General features: G+C 37.5%; 1 protein-coding gene across 1 annotated transcript; it reads right to left on the bottom strand.

Moving 5' to 3' along the window:
- Positions 1–1851: 1851 nt before the first annotated feature.
- LOC126660915 (F-box/kelch-repeat protein At3g23880-like) lies at positions 1852–3779 on the bottom strand. Its single transcript, XM_050354633.2, has 2 exons — positions 3585–3779; positions 1852–3227 (listed from the first exon to the last, which is right to left on the bottom strand). The coding sequence occupies exon 2, from the start codon at positions 3218–3220 to the stop codon at positions 2033–2035; it is 1188 nt and encodes a 395-aa protein (XP_050210590.1). The 5' UTR covers positions 3221–3227; positions 3585–3779; the 3' UTR covers positions 1852–2032.
- Positions 3780–22777: the final 18998 nt, after the last annotated feature.

Genomic DNA, 22777 nt, shown 5'->3' on the forward strand with positions numbered 1-22777 from the left:
GTTTGTAAATAAGGCTTAACCTTAAAAAAAAAAGGCTTAATTGCTCCAAAAAAACAGCAACTTTCGCGTGTTTTTACCATTTGACACGAACTTTTAATTTTGACATATAAATACACAAACTATTAATTTTTTGCATATATAACATAAGCACTGTTTTTGACATAAAACGGCACCGTTTTTCACTTAAAAAGACAACGTTTTATACTTGTTTTCACCTAAAACGGAAATTTAGTCATATATGTAAAAAATTGACAGTTCGTGTATTTATATGCCAAAATTAAAAGTTCGTGTCAAATACAAAAAACATGCGAAACTTGGTGATTTTTTGTGCATTTAAGCCTAAAAAAACCATCCATCTTTAGCCCTTTTTCAGTATCACGACGTTGCAATTTTTTTGATTCATCCAATCGTACTTTTGGGTTTCAGTTCCACCCTCAAATATTAAATTGATCTTTCTTTATTTGACAAAAAATTGAAATAAGTTATTCATTTATAACTTTTTGTGTGAAAAAGAGTTCAAACAAATATTTTATAAAGGTTTTTATAAAATTTTTCCGAGTGAAAAAGAATCCAATTTGATTTTAAGGGTGGAATTGGAAACCTCAGGTGTGAATTTAGGTGAATTGAACAAAATTACAACGTCGAGGTGTAACTGAAAAGGGACTGAAAAATGGAGGGTTTTTTTTGGTGATTAAGCCTTTAAACCAAGTAAGATGACTTATTTTAAATAATAACCGTTGATCTTAAATTGTTTAATTTACACCGTTGAAATATCTATTAGAATCTATGCTGTTGCATATTCTGTTATGTTAATTTCCATCACATACGGTTAGGCTAAAAGGGTTCAAGCAAAGCAAAGCAAGCACTGACCAGGTTAATGCTCGGGACAATGAATTATCTACGAGTGTTTATACTATGTATTGGTCGTGCCATGTTATGTTCACAATAAGTCAATGAGCATTTTCTATTGGGAATTTTTTTAATATTATTTATTTTTTTAATTATTAAAAATTTCACATAGCTAACGCACAATTGATTTGTTGCATGAATGACATAACGCAACGGTTGTATCGGATGATTTTATGTCGGAAAAATGTAATTTCATCTTTCGTCAGTGACTCTTCTAGCAAGCTACTCTACATTGTCCTCAATTTTAGCGATGGATGTCGTGAGACGAGTTTCAATGCCGAGGAAGCACATAAGCTTGATAGGAACCATGAACACACCATTGAAAGATGATAGATGTGGCATTTTACACTATGTGCAGCTCTTTCGAGTTTGCTTCGCAAGTGTGTTAGCATCTGAGCTCTGAAACTTGAAACAAAATATAAGGTCGTAATGCTTAATTTCTAATATCTAGCTTAGTTCGGACAATTCGGATGATGAATTAACTTCTTGTTTGTTCCTTATTTGCTGTAGAATCAATTTTTGTAGTAGAAAATAGAAATGAACAGAGTGTAAGCAAAGCTTGAGGCGTGAAAATGTTTCACTGACCTAAAGTATATTTTACCGTATTAGCGTATACCCCAGAATACAATAAGGCTCTCTCTCTCGTATCTAAACTAATCCAGCAACTAAATTAATTTAAAGTTTCAATAAAAGATATTGTAGACAAATTTTAAAGAAATGTTCAATGTAACTAAAAAATGTAAGTGGCATAAAATCAGGAAAACGTATGGTTTAATATTCAAATTAACAAAAACGTGTTATAAGGCTTAGTCGAAAACGTGTGCAAATTATTAGAAGTTTAGCAAACAGATTATGCTTGCTTAAAATATAGGCTTCTCAAGCATACACTACATCCCAAAAAGATATACTTTTTTTAACTTGAGTAACCAAATCAAAGAATTATTTTCTGAACAATGATCAAAACAAACACTGCCATTTATACATGGAACTGAAATTTATTTCTAATGGACGTTTTTAAAAATAAAATGAGACATTGTTCTTAATCCTAATAGCACCAATTCTAAGATGTCTATTTGCCAATTCAAAATTCAATAATCGCAAAGCAGAAAAAAAGATAGTACAATTAGCAATAAAAACAAATGTCTCGACTCTTGACCGACCTGACAAGTAAAGGAAATTTAATCTGATGTCGATAAACTTTGCTGCTATCAGTTTCCGCAATCTGCGCAGATAAGACGCGCTTCTGAGTAACATTATTTACTTCATTTTCATTTCGTAGCCAAACGAGACTCTCTAATGGCCTATCGAAATAACAGCAGAATCTATCACCTTGGATTTCAGTTTTCTTGATTTCGGTTGTTGATTCATCATAAGCACCGATCTCCCCACCTTTCGTTGCAAACAAAATTTCACCATTCATTCCAACCGTAACAAACCTTTCTACCAAACCATCCAAATTTTCGATATTGTAAAGTTTAGTCCAAGATTCCGCGATACCATACTTTTTCATCACCCAAATCGAACATTGCTTTTTTGCTAATCCTTTCTTAAACAGAACCAAGGAAAGCGATTCGTTAAGCACAGAAAGACTTAAATTGAAAGATGATTCACCCACCAAGCAATCTGGCATTGCCATTTCTCGAATTAATTCGTCCTTAAAACTTAAACACAGAATCACATTCCGAACACGATGAGAACAAGCAATCCAATGACAAGCTCCATTCACAAAAGGAAGTCGCGACTGGCAACAGACGAGATAGCTTGGATCATAGATAACTGTTTTCCAACACATTTTTCTCACGGAGCACACTTGAATGAATGGCTGAACTACATCATTGCTAATCCTATTAGCCAATTGAATTGTAAACCTCACCAATTTATAGTCATTAGTCATAGAATCAAACCCGAAACCAATAAACTCTACAAAAGATCCGAGGGAAGTAAACTTCGGCCTAGGAATAGTTATACTCGATTCACTATTCGATTTGGAGAGAACAAAACCACCAAAATTATGAGGAAATCCAACTTCCCCATGATAAGATCCGTAACATTGAGCTAACGAAATAATCGCCCCGTTACAAGAATTAATGTTAATATTATAAAAAGGCGATCTATGGATTTTACCGAAGAGTTGGTGTTGGTTTCTCGTTTTCCTGAGGTGGAGCGTTATGAACGAAGGATCGGTGATTAAAGCGTACATTGACTTAGAAGCAGAGATGAATCTGATGAGTGATTTCATTGGCAATTGTGCAAGAATTTCTCTCTGCAACTCTTCAGGAATATACTCTACTACCTTCTTCTTTGATACCATTGCCAAGCTAATCAAACATTAAGTATATGTCAGAATGAATAATGAACAATCAAAACCTAAGAATTTTATATTCGATTTTATTATGATGGTTAAAACATAAACTAAATGCTAATATAAATTCATAATCACTTTTTAATAATTAATAAACTTGACAAAAATCGAACTGGAACTCCAATTTAAATTTTGACTCATCCCTATTTAAAACTGTTCGTAAGATGAGCAAAATTGACAAAATATAAATTTTAAGATAGAAAAACTATATTTTTAAATTTTATATTCATATTTTATTTCAAAGATTTAAAATAATAAACTCTTTCTAGTTCCGCCCGATAGCGTTAAAGATTACAGTGACAAGGTTTGTTACCTCAATCTTTTAAATTATCGCGATCACGAAACCCGATCAGGCAACTGGTTCGACAGAGCTCCGATAGCTGGAGAAGAGAAAATAAAGAGAAGGAAGGCGTAGAAGCGAGCCAACAATGCTAAAACTCTGAAATTAATTTGGAATTTTGTGGGAGTTGGAGACGAAGTAGATAACTAAAGGGAGTATTCATCAAAAAAAAAAAACTAAAGGGAGTGACTCCCTACAATTTTAAATTCTTTAATTATATAGTCCACGTTATAATTCATCCAACAATTAAAAACTAGGTTACAAAAGATATTTGTTCTGTATCAAAATTTTATTTGCATAACGTTTTCTTTTTTTTTTGTCAAAATTGACATAACGTTTTCAATTTAACAGAAAAGTAATTTTTAATTGAAATTTCTTGGTAGAAGATACGAAAAAATTCTTATAGCTTTTTAAAAAGTACAAGATAACTTTTTAATTTTTTAGGTACAAATAGACTCATTATTTTTTTTAATAAAAAAGTCTTCCGTCAAAAATCTCCGTTAACTGGTGACATGGCAGGAAAAAAAATTCAAAATTGTTAAAAAAACTTACCAATTGTATACATATAAATTCTTTTAGCAGATTTCACCCTCTTCTACATTTAAATATCACAATTATTTAATATTTTATATATTATTATAAGATCATATTTATTTATTAAAAGTAATTTAAAATCTTAATTAATTTAATTAAAATTAATTAAATTTGTTTAATAAATTTTGAAATATTAAATAAATTTTTTAACTAAATCTTATTTGATCTCGAGATTTATTATGCTGAAATAAAATTCGTCCAAAAATTTTAAACACTGTAATTCTTCACTCCCACTACCGCCCTCTTGCACTCCGAACCGCCGTCGTAGACACCGACCTTCGTCTGAGACAAAACTCATCATCTGAGCTTCGTCTCAGACAAAGCAGCTCATTTGAGCTTCATAGATAAAGCTCAGCGTTTGAGACAAAACTCAGCGTTTGAGACAAAGCTTAGTTTATACGAAACTCAATGTCTGAGCTCTGTCTCAAATGCATATCTGCGTTTGAGACGAAGCTCAGACGATAAGCTTCGTCTCAAACGAAGTTGGCTTTCTCCGATGCGGTTCCGGGAAGGGGCGGCGGTGGTTTCGAATGGAGGTAGTGGTTACAGAGGTGGGTGAAGGTGGTGACTTTGGGTGAAGGTGGTGGCTGTGGAAGTGGGTGGAAGGAGGAGAGAAGTTGAGAAATTGAAAAAATAAATACATCCGTCGGAGAAAAAAACGGAAAACATAGTAATGACCAATAATTAGGTGAAGCGACACATAATTGATGATGAAAAAAATTCCAAAGATCTAAGTAACAAAATCTCGAGATAAAATCCAATTATTTTTTTAATTATGTTTCGAAGTGTTTAATTAGGTTTCAATTAATTTAATCGGGTGTTGAAATGTTTAATTAGCTTTCGATTAGTTTATTTGAGTTTTAATTGGTTTTAATTTATAATTTAGTTTAATCATAGATATTTAAATGACGAAGATGGTGAAAATAGTTAAATAATTCATAAACATAAAATTGGTAAGTATTTTAAATATTAAGGCTGTGTTTGAACTTTTCCCTATATACTACATCATCAGTTAACTTAAGTTTTGGACGAAAGAGTTTTTCTGTTCAATTTTATAAGTTCGAGGGTCGATTTGTACCAAAAATAAGTTAAAGAACTGTCTTGTACTTTTTAAAAAAGTTCAAGGATTTTTTATACTTCAACCAAATTTCTTTATAGTAGTTATGTCACGACCCAATCTCAGGGCCGAGACCGGCGCTAGGGAATGGGAGTGGTTGCTCCGAAACCCGTAGCAAGCCTAAAATCGTAAAATAATTTTTCGCGAATCATATACGTCATGCATGACATACATAAACACGTGTCATGCAGAAGCACACATGCCAGACAAACATATCCTCTGACAGTCTCAAATATAAAAACACAGCTAGCGTAAAACATTTAAAACTTTAAAACATTAAAGTTATATTTACAGAAAACCATATATTACAAGCTGACTTTCAAAACACTTATCTACTGCAGCTCTAAGAGTAAAGTACCGTTTCTTTACATACTCAAAAATACAGACTTCTGGAAGTAGCATAGAAGTCCGTTGTTTCAAAGCGTCTTTATCCTGAAAGGAAATCTGTGAGGGGTCAGTATATGGAAATATACTGAGTGAGTTCATACATTTACTAATAAGTATTCAAATAAAATATAAAACGATATTCAATCGTATGCAGCCAAGTACGAGATCCGATTGAAACCTTAATCCTCAAACATACCAATCATCAATCAAGCAACCCAATCATTAATATCAAATTGTGAGTCCAACTCACTGGTGGGTCCAACCCACTAGATACGGGGACTCCAGGTTATACCGTAACCGAGTACTCGCTCGTATCGAACTATACCTCAAATCTCGAATTTCATAATCATCATCAGCTCATAACTGCACCAAATTAAAACTGGTGATCATACAGTCCTATTGCCGCTCAATAGGTAGCACGTTCCATTGGATCGATACTGGTTTCAAATCAAGCATATGCGCAATTCATATAAAAGTTTCGCATATAAAAAATGCAGTTTAAATATAAAGTAATATAAAATAATTGCTTAAATAAATACTTTAAAAGTAAATCATATAAACTCACTGAAAACGCTTATCCAAAAATACCTCGGGGCTTTAGAACGTCAAACTTCCCGAACTACTGGTGCAGCTGCTTCTTGCCTCGCTGGATCTAAAACAATTTTAAAATATTTGACTCATATCAGAATCCTATTCTAAGATTGAATCTAGACTCGAGACACGATACTTTATATTATCATTAACCGTCGTGCTTCTCACGTATATTCCGATAAACGGTATCTAACTCGTTTACGGATCGAATACCACTTTTCTAATTCAATTCTCGTTTAACCTCATTAGGTTAACTATTCACATCAATCGATACTTAATTGTTTTCAATCAATTTTCAATCTTGACTCGCGTATATTAACGAACATTAAACAATAAAAATCGGGGTGCGAGGGTCGGAGGGTGCACGTTCGTGCAAGGGGGGTGCACGATCGTGCACCTTGATGGTACACGTTCGTGCACCTTGGTGCACGGTCGTGTACCGTGCATAGGTGCACGTTCGTGTACCTTGGTGCACGGTCGTGCACCATACGTGCACGCACGATCCCCCGGAATCGATTTCCGGGGTTTCCGACCTGCTACGCACGTAAAAACGCTCCAAACTCAACCAAAACACGTATTCTAAGCTCAAAACGCTATATATCAATCCTATAATCGATAAAACGATAAAATCGTTTCGTGGCCTAAAACTTTGAATCGATATAACTCAAAATATATTCGTTTAAACGATAAAACATCAAGCTTATCGTGATTACCCGTCGAAATACGATCGTTTGGAGTTATAGAACGTCGGAAACGGACGAGAAACGGAAACCGCGCGACGAAACGTAATCGATCGCCGTTTAAGGATCGAGAGAAATGAAGGTTCTGTAACCTTCATAAGGAAGGTTTGATTTATATATACAATCCGGCTAAATTGCACTTTGGTCCTTGAAATGTTTCAAAAGTTTCAATTTAGTCCATAACCTATTCGCGTCCACTTTTAATCGGTCTCCGATCGACTCAAAACTTTTACCACTAATAATATAAATTATTTCACGGACTTTGGCGAAATAATTTCCGTTAGGAGATTTATGATTTATTTTATATTAATTTCTAAATTTAAATCCTTAATTCCCGTAAAATCGCTTAACCAAAATTATTCTAAATTCCCGATATAACTAAATTAAATTCTCCTTAATTTAATTTATCGGAAATCATGACACGTGGCACGACTTTATTACCTTAAAATATTTTGGGGTATTACAAGTTATTTTACATATACTTAATCTTGAAAGGTTTTGTATAAAGAGGAAAGCACACCAATTACCATCTTTTAAAATTTATTCATAAAAATATTATAAAATTTTAAAAATTACATTTATATTTTACTAATTTAATAACTTTAATTCCAGAAAAATACCAAAAACACGCGAAAGTTGGTGATTTTTGGAGCAATTAAGCCTTGCTAAATCAGCCGGGTTTTCTGTTAATTAAGTTACCCAAACACTAAATTTTTACTGGAATGGAGACTTTTCTCTCTGAACCCTTTGTCCCTGCACTTTCCAAAGATGAGGGCCGACAGCCAGTGGAGGAGGATAGGTCAACGAAAAAAAGCTAAATTCAGGGAAGAAGTTGACGTCGGCGACCAGAGTCCGGAACCGATGACTTTCAGGGATAAGGTATTACAATCGGAGAAAGAGAAACTGGTTTCGATTTCAGGGAGTTTAGATGAACTTGTGATCCAAGAGGAAGATGTGATTAATTCCAATGTGGATGGCATGCCTGTGCTGAGTTTTTCTAGGAGAGTGAAGGACGAGCTGTCCAAACCATGGCGGAAGTCGGTGGTGGTTAAACTGCTCGGAAGGCCAATTGGCTTCAGGAACCTGTGTAATAGGCTGGAATCAATGTGGAATTTATCTCAAGGTTTCGATGTCATTGACTTGGAGAACGAATATTTCCTGGTTAAAATGAGAAGTGCCTGCGATGTGGAGGCCGTCTTGCCGGAGGTCCGTGGGTGATCCTAGGCCACTATTTGTCAGTGAGCTTGTGGGGCGAAGATTTCGACTGCTCGAAGGGATGCATTCAATCTATCCATGCGTGGATTAGATTACCAGGAATGCCCATCCACTACTATAATAAGAAGGTCCTCAGATTTTTTGGCCAAATGGCGGGGAAGGTAGTAAAGATTGATTACTGCACCGAATGGGCGGAGAGAGGCAAATTTGCGAGAATAGCAGTTGAAGTTGATTTGTCTAAACCTCTTGTGTCCCAATTCATCATCGAAGGCAAGGTCCAAAAGGTGGAGTATGAGTGCTTACCTCGGATATGCTTCAACTGTGGTAAATTTGGCCATGTTCAAGACCAGTGCCCAGATAGGATAAAAGTTGCTGAGATTATCGACCATGAGATTCCTCTCAGGGAAGAAGGGGCGCGTGAAGGGAAGGAAAGTGGTGCTATTCCTGCGGCTCAAGGGGCAGAAATTGGTCAGAAAAGCAAGAAGAGCAGTCCCAGCTATGGTCCTTGGATGACAGTGGGGAAGAAAGGGAAAGTCTCACCTATGAAAAACCGGGAAAAGAATGGACAAGGATCAGATTTACATAAGAATAGAGAATTGAAGGGCTCGAGATTCCAGGCTCTGGAGAATGTCGAGGGTGGTGATATGATGGAAGCTGAAAAAGCCATATTTCGGGTGGAGAGGTGTAAGGAGAATGCCAATCCTAACTTTTTGGCGGGTAATTGATTTTGAAGGTCACTGTACTTTTCAAAAATTGCAAAATGGTGACCAAACTTCAAAACGTAACATTTTAGTTACTATACTACTTGGTTATGTTCAGATATAAAGTTTTTTGGTCATTGAAGAAAAATATTTCGAGTCGATTTTTTGTTGATCGTATGTATATATAAAAGATAAGGTATTATTTGTCATAAATAATCAAAATTTGATTACTACATATGAATAATTTGACCGCAAAACACTTAAAAACCTCCCGAAATCACATATTTAAAAGTTTATTAACCATTTTGTTACGTTTTGAAGTTCGGTGACCATTTTGCAATTCTTGAAAAGTACAGTGACCTCTAGAATCAATTACCCCTTTTTGGCGGTTAATCAGAATAGATATGCGCATAAAGTCATTTCTATCCCTAATAAAGGGCTAGGCCAGTTGGGCCAAAAAAGTTCTGATAAGAGGCCCATGGCGACCTTGAACCTAGGCCCTGGCCGTTTTAATGTCACTAAGGCCATCACTTCTCTTAATCCAAAAGACCACTCTGCCGTTCTTGTTTCTTATAACCACCCGGCCAAGATTACCTCGATGGAGATGATCGTTGATCAGGAGAGGGTTATGTAGGAGGAGGATTTGGATAATATGGAGTTAGCCTTTGAAGTCCCGAAGGCTCCGGATATTGGTGATGGAGGGGCAGGCACCTTGTCCAAAAATCCCCTTTTTTGAATGAGATCATTTTACCTAACGACTGTGATGTAGTTATGGGGGAGGGTTGTGAAAGATCAAACAATGGTGGCAGGGAGTATGGTAACCTGGATGGGGAGGGACCATGGGTAACGATAGAGGTTAGTCTTGTTGACTGGTTTTGGTTTCTGCCTTCTTTTTTAATGATAGATAACTATAATATTATGGTCTGGAATGTTCAAGGGGCTGGGTCGAAGGCTTTCAAAAGAGTTTTTAGGAATTTGTGTTTGAAATTTCATCTGGATATTGTCGGAGTTGTCGAGCCGAGAATTAGTGGCTTGAAAGCTGATGAGTTTATGAAATCCAGTGGTTTTGATTGTTCTCATAGAGTTGAGGCTGCTGGGTTCTCAGGTGGTATATGGGTTTTGTGGAAATCAAGATTTACGGTGGATGTCTTGATTAACAATAAGTTCTTCATCCATCTCCGGGTGAGAGAGAAAGAGAATTCCTTTCTCCTTACTATCGTTTATGCTAGTCCGAATGCAGCATTGCGGAAAGTGGTCCGGGATGATCTAACCGATTTGTCTGAGACTGTTCTTGAGCCTTGGATCCTTGGTGGCGACTTTAACGCGGCTCTTCATGATAGAGAGAAGAGAGGGGGCCCCGGGGGTTGCTGGGGGGTGTAGCCTTTTTAAGAGTTGGTTTGATAATAGCCATCTTATTGATATGGGTTATATTGGATCGCAATTTACCTGGAGGCGTGGGAACACCCTGAAACGTCTTGATAGGTTCCTCTGCAATGAGTTATGGGAAAGGAAGAATCACAACTGTTATGTTTCCCATCTCCCCAGAATTCATTCGGACCACAATCTGATCCTTCTCCGGGTGAATTTTATTCACCACAGCCAGTTTATACCTAAACCCTTCAGGTTCTTAGCGGCGTGGGTAGGAGACAAAAGTTTTCATGGTTTGGTTAAGAGGAATTGGTCAACTCCTGAGGATTTCATCCAGTGTGTTAATCGTTTCTCGAAAGAAGCCACTCAATGGAACCATAAAGAGTTTGGCAATATCTTTAAAAGGAAAAACATCTTGCTGGCAAGGATTGGGGGAATCCAGAGAACAAGAGATACTTTCTTTTCTCAGAATTTGCTTGTGCTTGAGAAGCAGCTTCAGCTTGAGCTAGACAATACCCTTTTTCAAGAGGAGCTGCTTTGGATCCAGAAATCTAGGTGCGACTGGGTTATTGACGGAGATAGGAACTCCAAGTTTTTTCATCAAAAAGTGAAGCAGAGAAGACGGATAAACAAGATTGTTGCCATAAGAGATGATAGTGGTAATATTGTTGATGACCAGGAGAGGTTAAAAGACATGGTGTTACACCATTTTAAGAACTTATTCTCGGCCGATTCGAATTCTATTCCCAGTCAGTTTTCTGGTGGATCTTTCCCTGAGGTTGATCATATCCGGTTACAAGACATAGCTAAAGAAGTGACGGAAGAAGATATTAAGAGTTCCTTGTGGGATATGAAACCCTTAAAGGCCCCTGGAGCTGACGGCCTGCACGCATTCTTCTTTCAAAGTAAATGGGATCTAGTCCCCCATAAGCTGGTCCCTTTCATCAAAAGCATTTTTGCTGGTAGCACCATTCCGGAGGAAGTTAACAGGACTCTGATCACGCTCATTTTGAAAATTGACAACCCGATTTTGTTGAATCAATTCAGACTGATCATCCTATGTAATGTGTCCTACAAAATTATTACCAAGCTGATTGCGAAAAGAGTGAAGAAAATTTTGCCGTTTGTCATTGGGCCGAAACAGACCAGCTTTGTGGCTGGCAGACGCATTACTGATAATATAATCTTGGCCCAGGAAGCGATGCACTCTATATGAAAAAAATCTGGCAAGAAAGGGTATATGGCTATCAAGATAGACTTGGAGAAAGCCTACGACAAAGTCTCCTGGAATTTTCTTTCTGAAACGTTGACCTTGGTGGTCACACATTATTGTGCAATGTGTGACCACCTCGACCTTGAGCATTATGTGGAATGGTGCGCCTCTTCAAGCTTTCAAGCCTTCGTGTGGTCTCAGGCAGGGGGATCCCCTCTCCCCGTATTTGTTTGTCTTGTGTATCGAAAGGCTTGCCCATATCATCTCGGCTGAAGTGAATGCCAAGAAGTGGAAACCTCTGCACTTTGGGAAGCATAGCCCAGCTCTTTCACACATTTCCTTTGCTGACGACCTCTTGCTATTTTGTGAAGCTCCCATGGACCAAGTGAAGTAGTTTTGAGGGTCTTGAACAAGTTTTGCAGCAGTTCAGGCCAGCGAATTAACAAAGATAAAACGAGAATTTTCTTCTCGGGCAATACGCCTACCGCCACTTGCAATCTGATTGCGTCCAATCTGGGTTTTTCGAAAACTCTCGACCTTGGGAAATACCTAGGGATGGATCTCAGTCATGGTAGGGTCACGAATAAGCAATCTAGGGGTGTGATGGATCGGATTAATAGGAGGCTATCGACGTGCAAAGCCAAGTCTCTCTCGATGGCGGGTAGAGCTACGCTTGTGAAGTCTGTTGTTGCTGCAATCCCTACTTATACTATGCAAACCATGTTTGTTCCAAGAGGGGTCTGTGATAACATTGAGATGAGTTGCAGGGAATTTTTTATAGGGGGCTAAAAATGGTGAGAGGAAGATGAGCCTGGTCAGTTGGAAGGAGGTTTGTCAGCCTAAAGCTAATGGGGGTCTTGGTTTGTGAAATATGAGAGCCAAGAATAATGCGCTCCTGATGAAGTTAGGGTGGCACCTCATTACGATGAAGTACAAATTGTGGGTCAGAGTTATGCGTGGGAAGTACAAATTCTGCCTGGAGAATTACCAGTCCTTGCGTGTGCCGAGCAGCGCTTCTCACATCTGGAGATCCCTTAGTAAGATTTAGGACCAAGTGATCGCAGGTGTAAGGTGGGCTCTTTGCGATGGGCAAAAGATCCGGTTTTGGCTAGACCCTTGGCTTGGGGAGAGTGTGATTCTAAGTCAAGTGGCGACAGCTCCGATCCCTCCCTTTGAGTTGCATTGTACGGTTAAATATTATACGACAACTAATCATGATTGGGACTGGAATAAGCTAACCCAGCTGCTCCCTTATGAGTGGCTGGCCAGGATTGTGAATATGTGTCCCCCGAACGAAGACGCCGGGGGTGATTTCATTTACTGGGGTCTGAGTTCCTCAGGGAATTTTTCTACTAGATCTGCGTATAACTCAATCGAGAGACAGAACTGGGCTGATAGCAACAATAGATGGAAGCTGGCCTGGAAGTGGAAGGGGCCTGAGAGGATAAGGCAGTTCCTTTGGTTAGTTCTTCAAAACAGACTGCTAACGAATTGTGAGCGTAAAAGACGACACATAACAGAGGAATCTATCTGTGAGCGCTGCTGGGCTGAGGAGGAGGACTGTGGGCATGTGCTTAGGGATTGCTGGTTGTCCAAAGATATTTGGAACCGTTTTATCAAGCCACAAGACAGACGGACCTTCTATAGCAAGCCTTACCAAGTGTGGATCCAGGAGAACCTTTCAGGTATGGTATCCTTTGATTACCATGATAACTGGTTATGTTTGTTTGGTGTGATTATATGGAAAATTTGGTATGGGAGGAATCAGGTTGTGGTGGGTAAAAACAATATTCCTGCTGCTCAAATTATTGCTGAGATTAACTCCCATTGTGAATATATCAAGCTGGCCAATTCGAGTAAGCTCAGCTCGGCTTCGACGGGTGTATCAGAGCTCCGACGAAGATAAGTTGGTCTTGTCCTCCGGCCAGGTGGGTGAAAATCAATACGGATGGGGCGTTTGAACCTCAGACAGGCACGACAAAAGCAGGGGGAATTATTAGAGATGGTTCGGCGCATTGGTTAGCTAGCTTTGCTATGACCATTGGTGTGGATTCAGTCCTTGGAGCCGAGTTTAAGGGAGCATACCAGGCTCTTTTGTTAGGTTGGAAGTTGGGTTTCAGGAGGGTGATCCTTGAGGTGGACAACAAGACAGTGGTCGATAAGATTAATAGCTCAGAGATTGCTGCTCACCACTCTAATCTGCTTTTTGCTATTCGGGCCTTACTAGCGCGAGATTAGGAAGTCCAAGTTCATCATATCTATAGGGAAGCTAATTTTGCAGCGGATCATTTGGCGGCGTTAGGAAATGGCAGCTCGATTGGTCTAGTTGAGCATGCTAGCCCCCCGGACAGTCTTCTGCCTTGGATTGCGCATGATCGTCATGGAGTTTCGTATTGCAGATGTATTGGTTCTTGATTTGATTTAGGTGTTTGCCTCGTTTCTTGTATCAAAAAAAAATTTAATAACTTTAATTCCCAGTGACCAGTTGCCGAAATTTGGTTGAATTTTTTTTCGATCAACAGCACAATTAATAAATGGTCAATAGCACAATCAACACGTGATATATTCACAGTTAACTAGTGGACTGTTGATTTTTGTTGGCTTTATGTAGAGTGTTTTTAAGTATTTTTTAGATGTATTTATTGTGTGTTTTTAGTATTTTCAACGTATTTTTAAAATTAATTGATTGGTTTATGTGTTTTTTTTATATATATTGCAGTATTTTTTTCAAAATTTTGATAAATATTTTTTTCCCCAATAGTTTTGAAAAAATATTTTTTTATAAAAATATCCTTTTTATCAAATTGTTTGTAAAATATGCTCATTTCATTTTATTTTTACAAAAACATGCTCTTTATTCACTTCTTTTATAAAAGTACAATTTTAAAAGACTAATGATAGGTTTTTAATAAATTATTAATAAATTTTTAGTAATATTTAATAGATTAAAGAAAAAAGGGTAAACGGTCAGATATACCCTTAACGTTTGGCCTATGGGTCAAATAGGCCCCCAACGTTCGGAAAGGTGCAACTGAACCCCTCACATTTTGAAAACGTTTCAATTTTCCCCTTCACGCTAACACCGTTTCTTTTGCCGTCTCTTTTTGCCAGTGTGTAAACTTGTCTGCTGACATCGATTAATTTCTCTAGGCAAATGGTTGTTGATGTGGAATAAATCCCTAATACCATCTTTAAATAATCACCATAAAAATTCTGAATTTTGACAAATCTTGCAGCCAAAAAAACCTTTCCCTTCATACATCCATACACGAACATTCTGCATTTTTTTCCTCTCCACTTTCCCTTTTTTCTTTCTAACCAAACAAGACTAAAGAAAAAAAGAACAAGAGAGATGAATTTAGGACAAGAACAAGAAGAGAACAAGAACAACAAACAAATTAAGACTCACCAATTCAAATTTATCACCATGAAAACTTATTACACTTGTGGTCACCACTATCATTTAATTTTCTTTTTGTTAATTCTATCGTCACTGTCACTATCATCATCATTTCATTGAAGAATTCTTCACCAGCCATTGTTCTCGATCGCTTTAGTTCCACCGCTAGACACTTCTCCTCTGTCGCCGCCGACAATTCTACCACCTCCCGACCAACCTTTTTTTCCCTGAAGTTTCAAATGGACAAAACCCAGATCAAACAACCACCACCTTCTTCATCATCATCGTCGAATGGAACAACTATACCTATTCTAACAGCAACACGGCCGACAAAACCAGCTAAAAAAGTCGCGATTGCAATTCCAGTTGGGATTGTTTCTCTTGGCATGTTATCTGTTCTCGCATTCTTTTTATACCGTCACTGTGTTAAACACACAACCGATACTCAAAACTTTATCGCCGCCGCTAATGCTAACGGTAATTCCGGAAGATTGAACGACGAGTCAATAGTATCGTCGTCTAGTCTTCTTTATATGGGTATTGTACAACCGAGGAGAACATCCTGTGAAATTCACGTACCACAGCGACAACGAATGAATCGGCCGCTAATCTTTCACCTTATCGAAAACTGGAGAGGATTGTCTTCAATTTATGGTCTCCAATTTAGGGATAAAAAGATTTGGGGATAAAATGAAGAAGAAGAAGAAGAAGAAGGTTAAGGATTTATTTAGGAATGATTATAGGGATTTTGTCCACGTCAGCAACCATTTGCTCAGAGAGATTAATCCATGTCAGCAGTCAATTTTACACGCTGGCGAAAAGAGATGGCAAAGGAAACGGTGTCAGCGTGAAGGGAAAAATTGAAACGTTTTCAAAACATGAGGGGTCTAATTGCACCTTTTCGAACGTTGGGGACCTACTTGACCCATAGGCCAAACGTTAGGGGTGTATCTAACTCTTTTCCCAAGAAAAAATATATATTTGTAAAAAGCAATATATTCACTTTCATATTGGGCTTTCCTTGTAAAAACACACACCTTTGGCAAATCGGGTAAAAAAACACATTAGGTAAAAACTGGGTAGGCTAATCAAAAACATTAATTTTAATTAAACCATAAATATAACCTAATTAACACATAACGACTACAAGTTGTCGTTGCTCCTTTTCCATCACCACCAGCTACTGCCACTTCTCTTCCTTCACCACTGGCTTCCGCTGCTCCTCCTTCACCAGCTGCCTCTTCTCCCCTTTGCCACCATTGGCAGCAACTGGAAGACGAACAGACTGTCTTCGTCGAAGACTAACACAGCTTGGATCCATCTGTGAAGAAGATAAAGAGGGTGGTTAGGCGAGTTGTTGGAGAGGAGGAGGAGTGAAGGCGGTCAACATGAGAAGCATCGACTAATGTGCAGTGGCGGAATCAAAACTCGAACTCAGGAGGCTTAAATTTTTTGCGGTCGGCTATTAAAAAAATAAAATGATGGTAAAATAGGTGAAAGTTAGACAACCGTCCCTATATAAAAAAACTGTTTTTTTTATTTTTTTCTGACCAGGAGGGTCGGCCGACCCTCCTGACCCTCCCGTAGTTCCACCGCTGCTAGTGTGGGAGGTCGGCGATAGAAAGAGATGGAATTTTTTGGGGGAGTGTGAAGAAGATAGGTTATTGGAATTCAAAAAAAATCCCTAGATTTTAATTTAAAAGTTGAAATGACATTTTAACTTTAAAAATTATAAGGACATAATTAAAACTTAAATATTATTAACTAGGCCAAACTCATCCTAAAATTCCTCTACTCTTCATATTTTTTTCATTAAGTCCCTCTATTTCATTTTGATGTTTACATTGCTTTAAACTTCAATTTCGTTGTTATTATACCCTTTTATGGATGGCATGTAGAAAGTGTGTCACACTCTCCGTTATTAAAAGTAAGAAAAAGAAAAATATGACATTTCAACTTTTAAATAAAACAACAAATACCTTAAAATCCTTATATTTAGTCTATAATACATTAAAATCCTTATACTTAGTCTACAAACAAAAAACAAACCAATTGTTTTTCTAAATTAATTAACTATATTATAATAATTTATTTCAAAAGTTATTTTAAAATTTAATTTTTACAAATAACTAATAATGTAGCATTAACTAATTTAAATTAACAATCATAACTAATTTATTTCAAAATTTTTATTTTTATTTTCAAATAAAATTTAGTCTGTATTTAATCCCGCCATTGTCTTTTCCCTTCCCCATATAAATTTTATTTAATTTAACTAAATCTCAATTTGTTTTGAGATTTAATTTTAATTTACTAAAATATCAATTATTTTAATGTCTAGGAAAAAACATTCGGCCGACACCACTGAAAAGTGGTGGCCTTTTTGGAGGAGAGAAAGGCCACCACTTTTCAGTGGTGGTCGGTCATTGTTTTTTTTTGGCATATAGAAATATTATTTGGTCCTTCAATTTTAGTTATGTTATTTTTTTATTTTGGCACGTCATTATTTAACAGATTTTATTATTTAACGAAGAGTGTAACTCATTCTCCATATTCCATCCATTTAGGGGTATAATAACAACAAAATTGAAATTCAAGAGACCCATTAACGTCAAATTGAAGTATAGGGATCTAATGAAAAAAAGTGAAGCGTAGAGGAATCTGAGGATGATTTTGGCCTTTTAACTACCAATTTAAAAAATAAAAGAATATCAAAAATTGTTTTAAGCTTGCAAATTAATCAAATTGAAAAAATTAACTACCAATTTAAGCTTGCGAATTAATTAAAAATTAACTACCAATTTAAGCTTGCAAATTAATCGTGTTTGGTTCATGTTATGGAAATCTAATTACGCGAGAGGGCGATTTAGATTTTCATGTGTTAACCAAGCGTCGGTTCTTTCAATTTTAGACTCGAGAGAGCGAAATTGATGCTTTTGGATAGCTAGACCCGAACCAGTATCACCATTTGACCCGATCACCAAGGATTCGTTAGTGGCATGAATTAGCAGCCTCTATACTCCTTTACCTATTTGTTAGACTGTCACGACCCATTTTCAAGAATCGTGACCGGCGCTAGGGTATGGGTATGGTTGTACCAAAACCCGTAGCTAGCCTTGCGGATAATCAATTTAAAACATTTAAACAATGTACCTGCATAAAACCACATGCTCGGGGGCAACCGAGACTTCAGCCTAGTCTAGCAGTACATAAAGCAATATATATTTAAACTACGCTTATCTCAGAAAAATCTCCAACAGTATGGCAATATAATATAAATACCATAAACACTGTAATTATCATGCCAAAAGCGATAAAGTAATAGTTGGACAAATCCAACAACAATAGTCAAGAATATAAATAAAAGACTAAGACATGAATAACTGTTACTACTACTACGGTCTAAGAGTTTAAAACAGTTCGACTCTTTTATTCTGAAAATAAAATAAAACCTCCGAGAATGAAGAAACGGAGATAGACCAACGCTCAAATCATAAACCTGGAAAATTTGGGAAAACAACGGGGTCAGATTTACTGAGTAGAGTTTATATAACCATTTACATTTATTAAGTTAAAAACCTTTAAAACGTTTAATAAAACATTTTCATTATGGATTATCAATGAAACCCTAAACCACAATTCTAAATCCATTGTCGTGTCGGTGAGACGTATCTCAAAACCGATCCCCGACTATCACTTAATAAATAGTGAGCCCAGGAGACGTATCTTCCACCGGTGCCCTCACTAAGGTGAGACGTATCTCAAACCTACCTCAATACCATAATCATTACCGGTGCGCACGCAGTCCCGATGAAGCCCATCGAGTAGCACGTTCCAAATCAAATCCACAATGCCGAAAACAATTCAAAAGCTGCTTATACATATATATTTACAAAATATAACATTTGCTTAATAAAGAGGTAAATAGAGATATAAACTCACTGCTTGCTATTCCACGTGAAACTTGACAAGCAATCTAACTCTGGTTCGCCTCTGAAGTACGAACAGTCGACGGGTCTAAATAAAATATTAAAAATGTAATTAAAATCAGACCCTAACTCTAAAGAGTACTAGACAACACATAGGACTAGCACAACGCAAAACCAAACCACATTTAATAATCACTTATATTAAATGCATTCCAAATATAATCCAAGTTATAGAATACAATCATATTAATTATATATTAAATTACAATTTTAGTAATTTAAATAAACAAATTGATTTAACCTAAGTTAAAATCCGTATCAGTGAGTCAGCCGAGTTATTAAAACTACCAAGCTTCTTCCCACTTGTTGGGCGACCACAGTCTAACCCAAAACAAAACTTTATTAAATTTATAAACCCGAGTTTATAATTTAAAATACTTTAATAAAACAATTATCTATATTAAAATAGAATTTAATATCTTATAATTCAAGTAACCCAAGTTACACCCCAAAAACTTAATTAAGTAAGTCATAAAAGTTTAAGGACTAAATTGTACTTTAGCCAAATAGGGACTAAACTGTACTTTAGCCAAAAAGGGCTAAATAGTACTTTTAGTCAATTATGAAATCCAATAAATTTCCCATTCTTCATTTTCTAATTAAAAATCAATTGGAAGTCCCCAAAAGATAAAACATAACTTAAATAAGCTTTTAGAAACTTTTAGGGGCTAAATTGCAATTTAGTCAATTGACATTTCGATTAAGATTACATATAATTACCCGAGTAATTATATTAATTTAAGTTATAGAATATTTAGCGTATTCTAATTGTCTATTTAAAATCAACGAGTTCAAGTTATAAACGGAACCAAATTCAATAGATAAAACAACTTAAGGAATTCAATTTATTTAAACAAACAATTTTAGTGATTAGATGCTACTTTTAACCATCCTTCTCAATCAAGGAATCAAACTCATTCTGCCATTAACAGTACCCGCCATTCTCAATTTCAAAAGTAAGCAAATCAAGAACAAGTTCACAACTCAATAACTTTCATGATTCTTAACAATCAAAACTAAACAAGTTCCTAATTATCAAACAAAACCAAGATAACACTTCCATCTAAAGTCCATGAACAATCAAAATCAAGCATCAATACCAATTAAACATCGCTGAAATTTCAAAATTCACGCACAGCCTATGCGATCTCAAAACGACGAAGAATCGAACCGTAAACTATGAAACAAATCCTCAAATTGGAAGCTTAACCATTTAACAACTATCATACTAAGATTTGTAGTCTCAAATAAGGTAGAAATCATAACCAAAGTGAAGAAGGTAATCGGCAGAAATCAAGAAATCAAGAACAGTGGATAAATAACTCAAAACGATAAACTTGCGGCGATTGAAACGGGATTGATTACGTACCGTTTTGGCGAAAACAAGAATGGAAATTGAAGAGGCGTGTGTCTATAATCTTATCGACGAAACGGAACTGGATTCGATCAAGAAACGAAGGAGAACGAATCAATTAAAGCAAGGGACGTTTAAAGCTAAAACTGAAATTGAAACCAACTTACCACAGAAATTTTCTGTCAACTTCGGAAGAGATTACGGCTAGCGATTCCTCAGCGAAAACGGAAAGGAAAGGTTGCTATCAATTGTTTGCAGCGTGGTGAACGTTTTAGGTCAAAAATATTAAGCGTTTAGACGTAGGAATTAGGTTAAAAACGAGGTGGAAGTAGGGTCGGTGAAAGGGCAAAACTGCCCTTCACAAATCTGTGAAAGAATTCACAGTCCCGTACGGGACAGGCACAGTCCCGTACGGGACTGTGTGTGAAATCCTCAGTCCCGTACGGGACAGGCACAGTCCCGTACGGGACTGTGTGTGGAATTCCCAGGTCTCTTACGAGACCTGGGTTTTTCCTTCTTGGTTCAACCAAATGGTTGAACCAAGACCCAAGGACCGAGAAATAAGCCCAAAATTGAAATTGAACCGGACCAAAATTTAACTACGAATCAAACCGCCCCCGAAAATTTAATTTAATACCGAAAACAATTTAGAAAATTTTTAAAAAAATTCCGGGATATTACATTCTCCCCAACTAATTATAAATTCGTCCTCGAATTTAACACGATAAGTAATTCACACCAAAACAACACGTAACACAATTAAGGATCATAAATAATCACAGAAATCAAGATATCGTACCTCACGGAAAAAGAAAAGGATAGCGATTCCGCATGTCCAACTCTGTCTCCCAAGTACACTCCTCTACAGAATGATTGCGCCAAAGAACCTTGACCATCGGAATCTCCTTGTTCCGCAATTTACGCACTTGCGTATCAACAATCTCAACTGGCTGTTCCTCATAGGACAGCTCCTGGTCAATCTCAACACTCTGAGGCACAATCACATGCGAAGGATCGGAAATACACTTCCTCAACATAGAAACGTGAAACACAGGATGCACCAACGACATGTCTGGCGGCAGAACCAGACGATATGCCACAGCTCCAATCCTCTCTGAAATCTCATAAGGACCAACGTACCTCGGTGCCAACTTTCCCTTGACACCAAAACGAACCACGCCTTTCATAGGCGAAACCCGAAGAAACACAAAGTCTCCCACCTGAAACTCGATGTCTTTTCTCTTCGGATCAGCATAACTCTTATGCCGACTAAAAGCTGTCTCCAATCTCCGTTTTATCAACGGTACCTTCTCTGAGGTAATCTGAATAATCTCAGCACCAGACAACTTCCGCTCGCCGACCTCTTCCCAGCAGATAGGAGATCGACACTTGCGTCCGTACAAAGCCTCATAAGGTGCCATCTCAATGCTCGCATGGTAACTGTTGTTGTAGGAAAACTCAATCAACGGCAAATGAGTATCCCAGCTACCCTGAAAATCAAGAATGCACATCCTGAGCATATCCTCCAACGTCTGAATAGTCCTCTCAGACTGACCGTCAGTCTGAGGATGAAAAGCTGTACTGAAGTCCAATCGAGAACCCAAGGACTCCTGTAACGCTTTTCAGAACCTCGAAGTGAAAACAGAACCTCTGTCAGAAACAATCGAAACCGGTACACCATGCAAACTGACAATCCTGTCGATGTACAGCTGAGCCAACTTCGAAGCAGGATACGAAACCTTGATCGGAAGGAAATGAGCTGACTTGGTCATACGGTCAACTATCACCCAGATGGAATCGTACCCCTGTCGAGTACGTGGTAAACCAACAACAAAGTCCATGGCAATCCGTTCCCACTTCCATTCTGGAATAGGTAGTGGTTGTAGATAGCCAAAAGGTCTCTGATGTTCCAGCTTCACCTGCTGGCAAGTCAGACACTTGGAAACGTACTCTGCAACATCCTTCTTCATTCCGCTCCACCAATACGTACCCTTGAGGTCATGGTACATCTTGGTAGATCCCGGATGAACACTGTAAGCTGATCTATGCGCTTCCTCCAGAATCTGGTCTCTCAAACCATCTGAATCCGGAACGCACAGTCTAGAACCAAACCTGAGAACTCCGTCAACAAAGACGAACTCGGAATTCCCATCTAGATGGATCTCATCCATAATCCGTTTCAATTGTGGATCCTCAGCTTGTAAAGCTTTAATCCTATCAATCAAAACCGGCTGCACTTGCAGATGTGCCAACAAACTCCCGTTCTGAGAAACCTGAAAACCGTAGCCCGAAGCTATCAAACCATGCCACTCTCTAACCATGGGTCTACGTCCAACCTCAGAAATATGGGCTAAACTGCCCGAAGACTTGCGACTCAACGCATCGGCTACCACATTAGCCTTACCAGGATGGTACTGAATAGTACAGTCGTAGTCTTTCAACAACTCTAGCCACCTCCTCTGTCTCAGATTCAACTCTCGCTGATCAAAGATGTACT

The sequence above is a fragment of the Mercurialis annua genome, linkage group LG8, assembly GCF_937616625.2.
Source record: "Mercurialis annua linkage group LG8, ddMerAnnu1.2, whole genome shotgun sequence".
Taxonomy (NCBI): domain Eukaryota; kingdom Viridiplantae; phylum Streptophyta; class Magnoliopsida; order Malpighiales; family Euphorbiaceae; genus Mercurialis; species Mercurialis annua.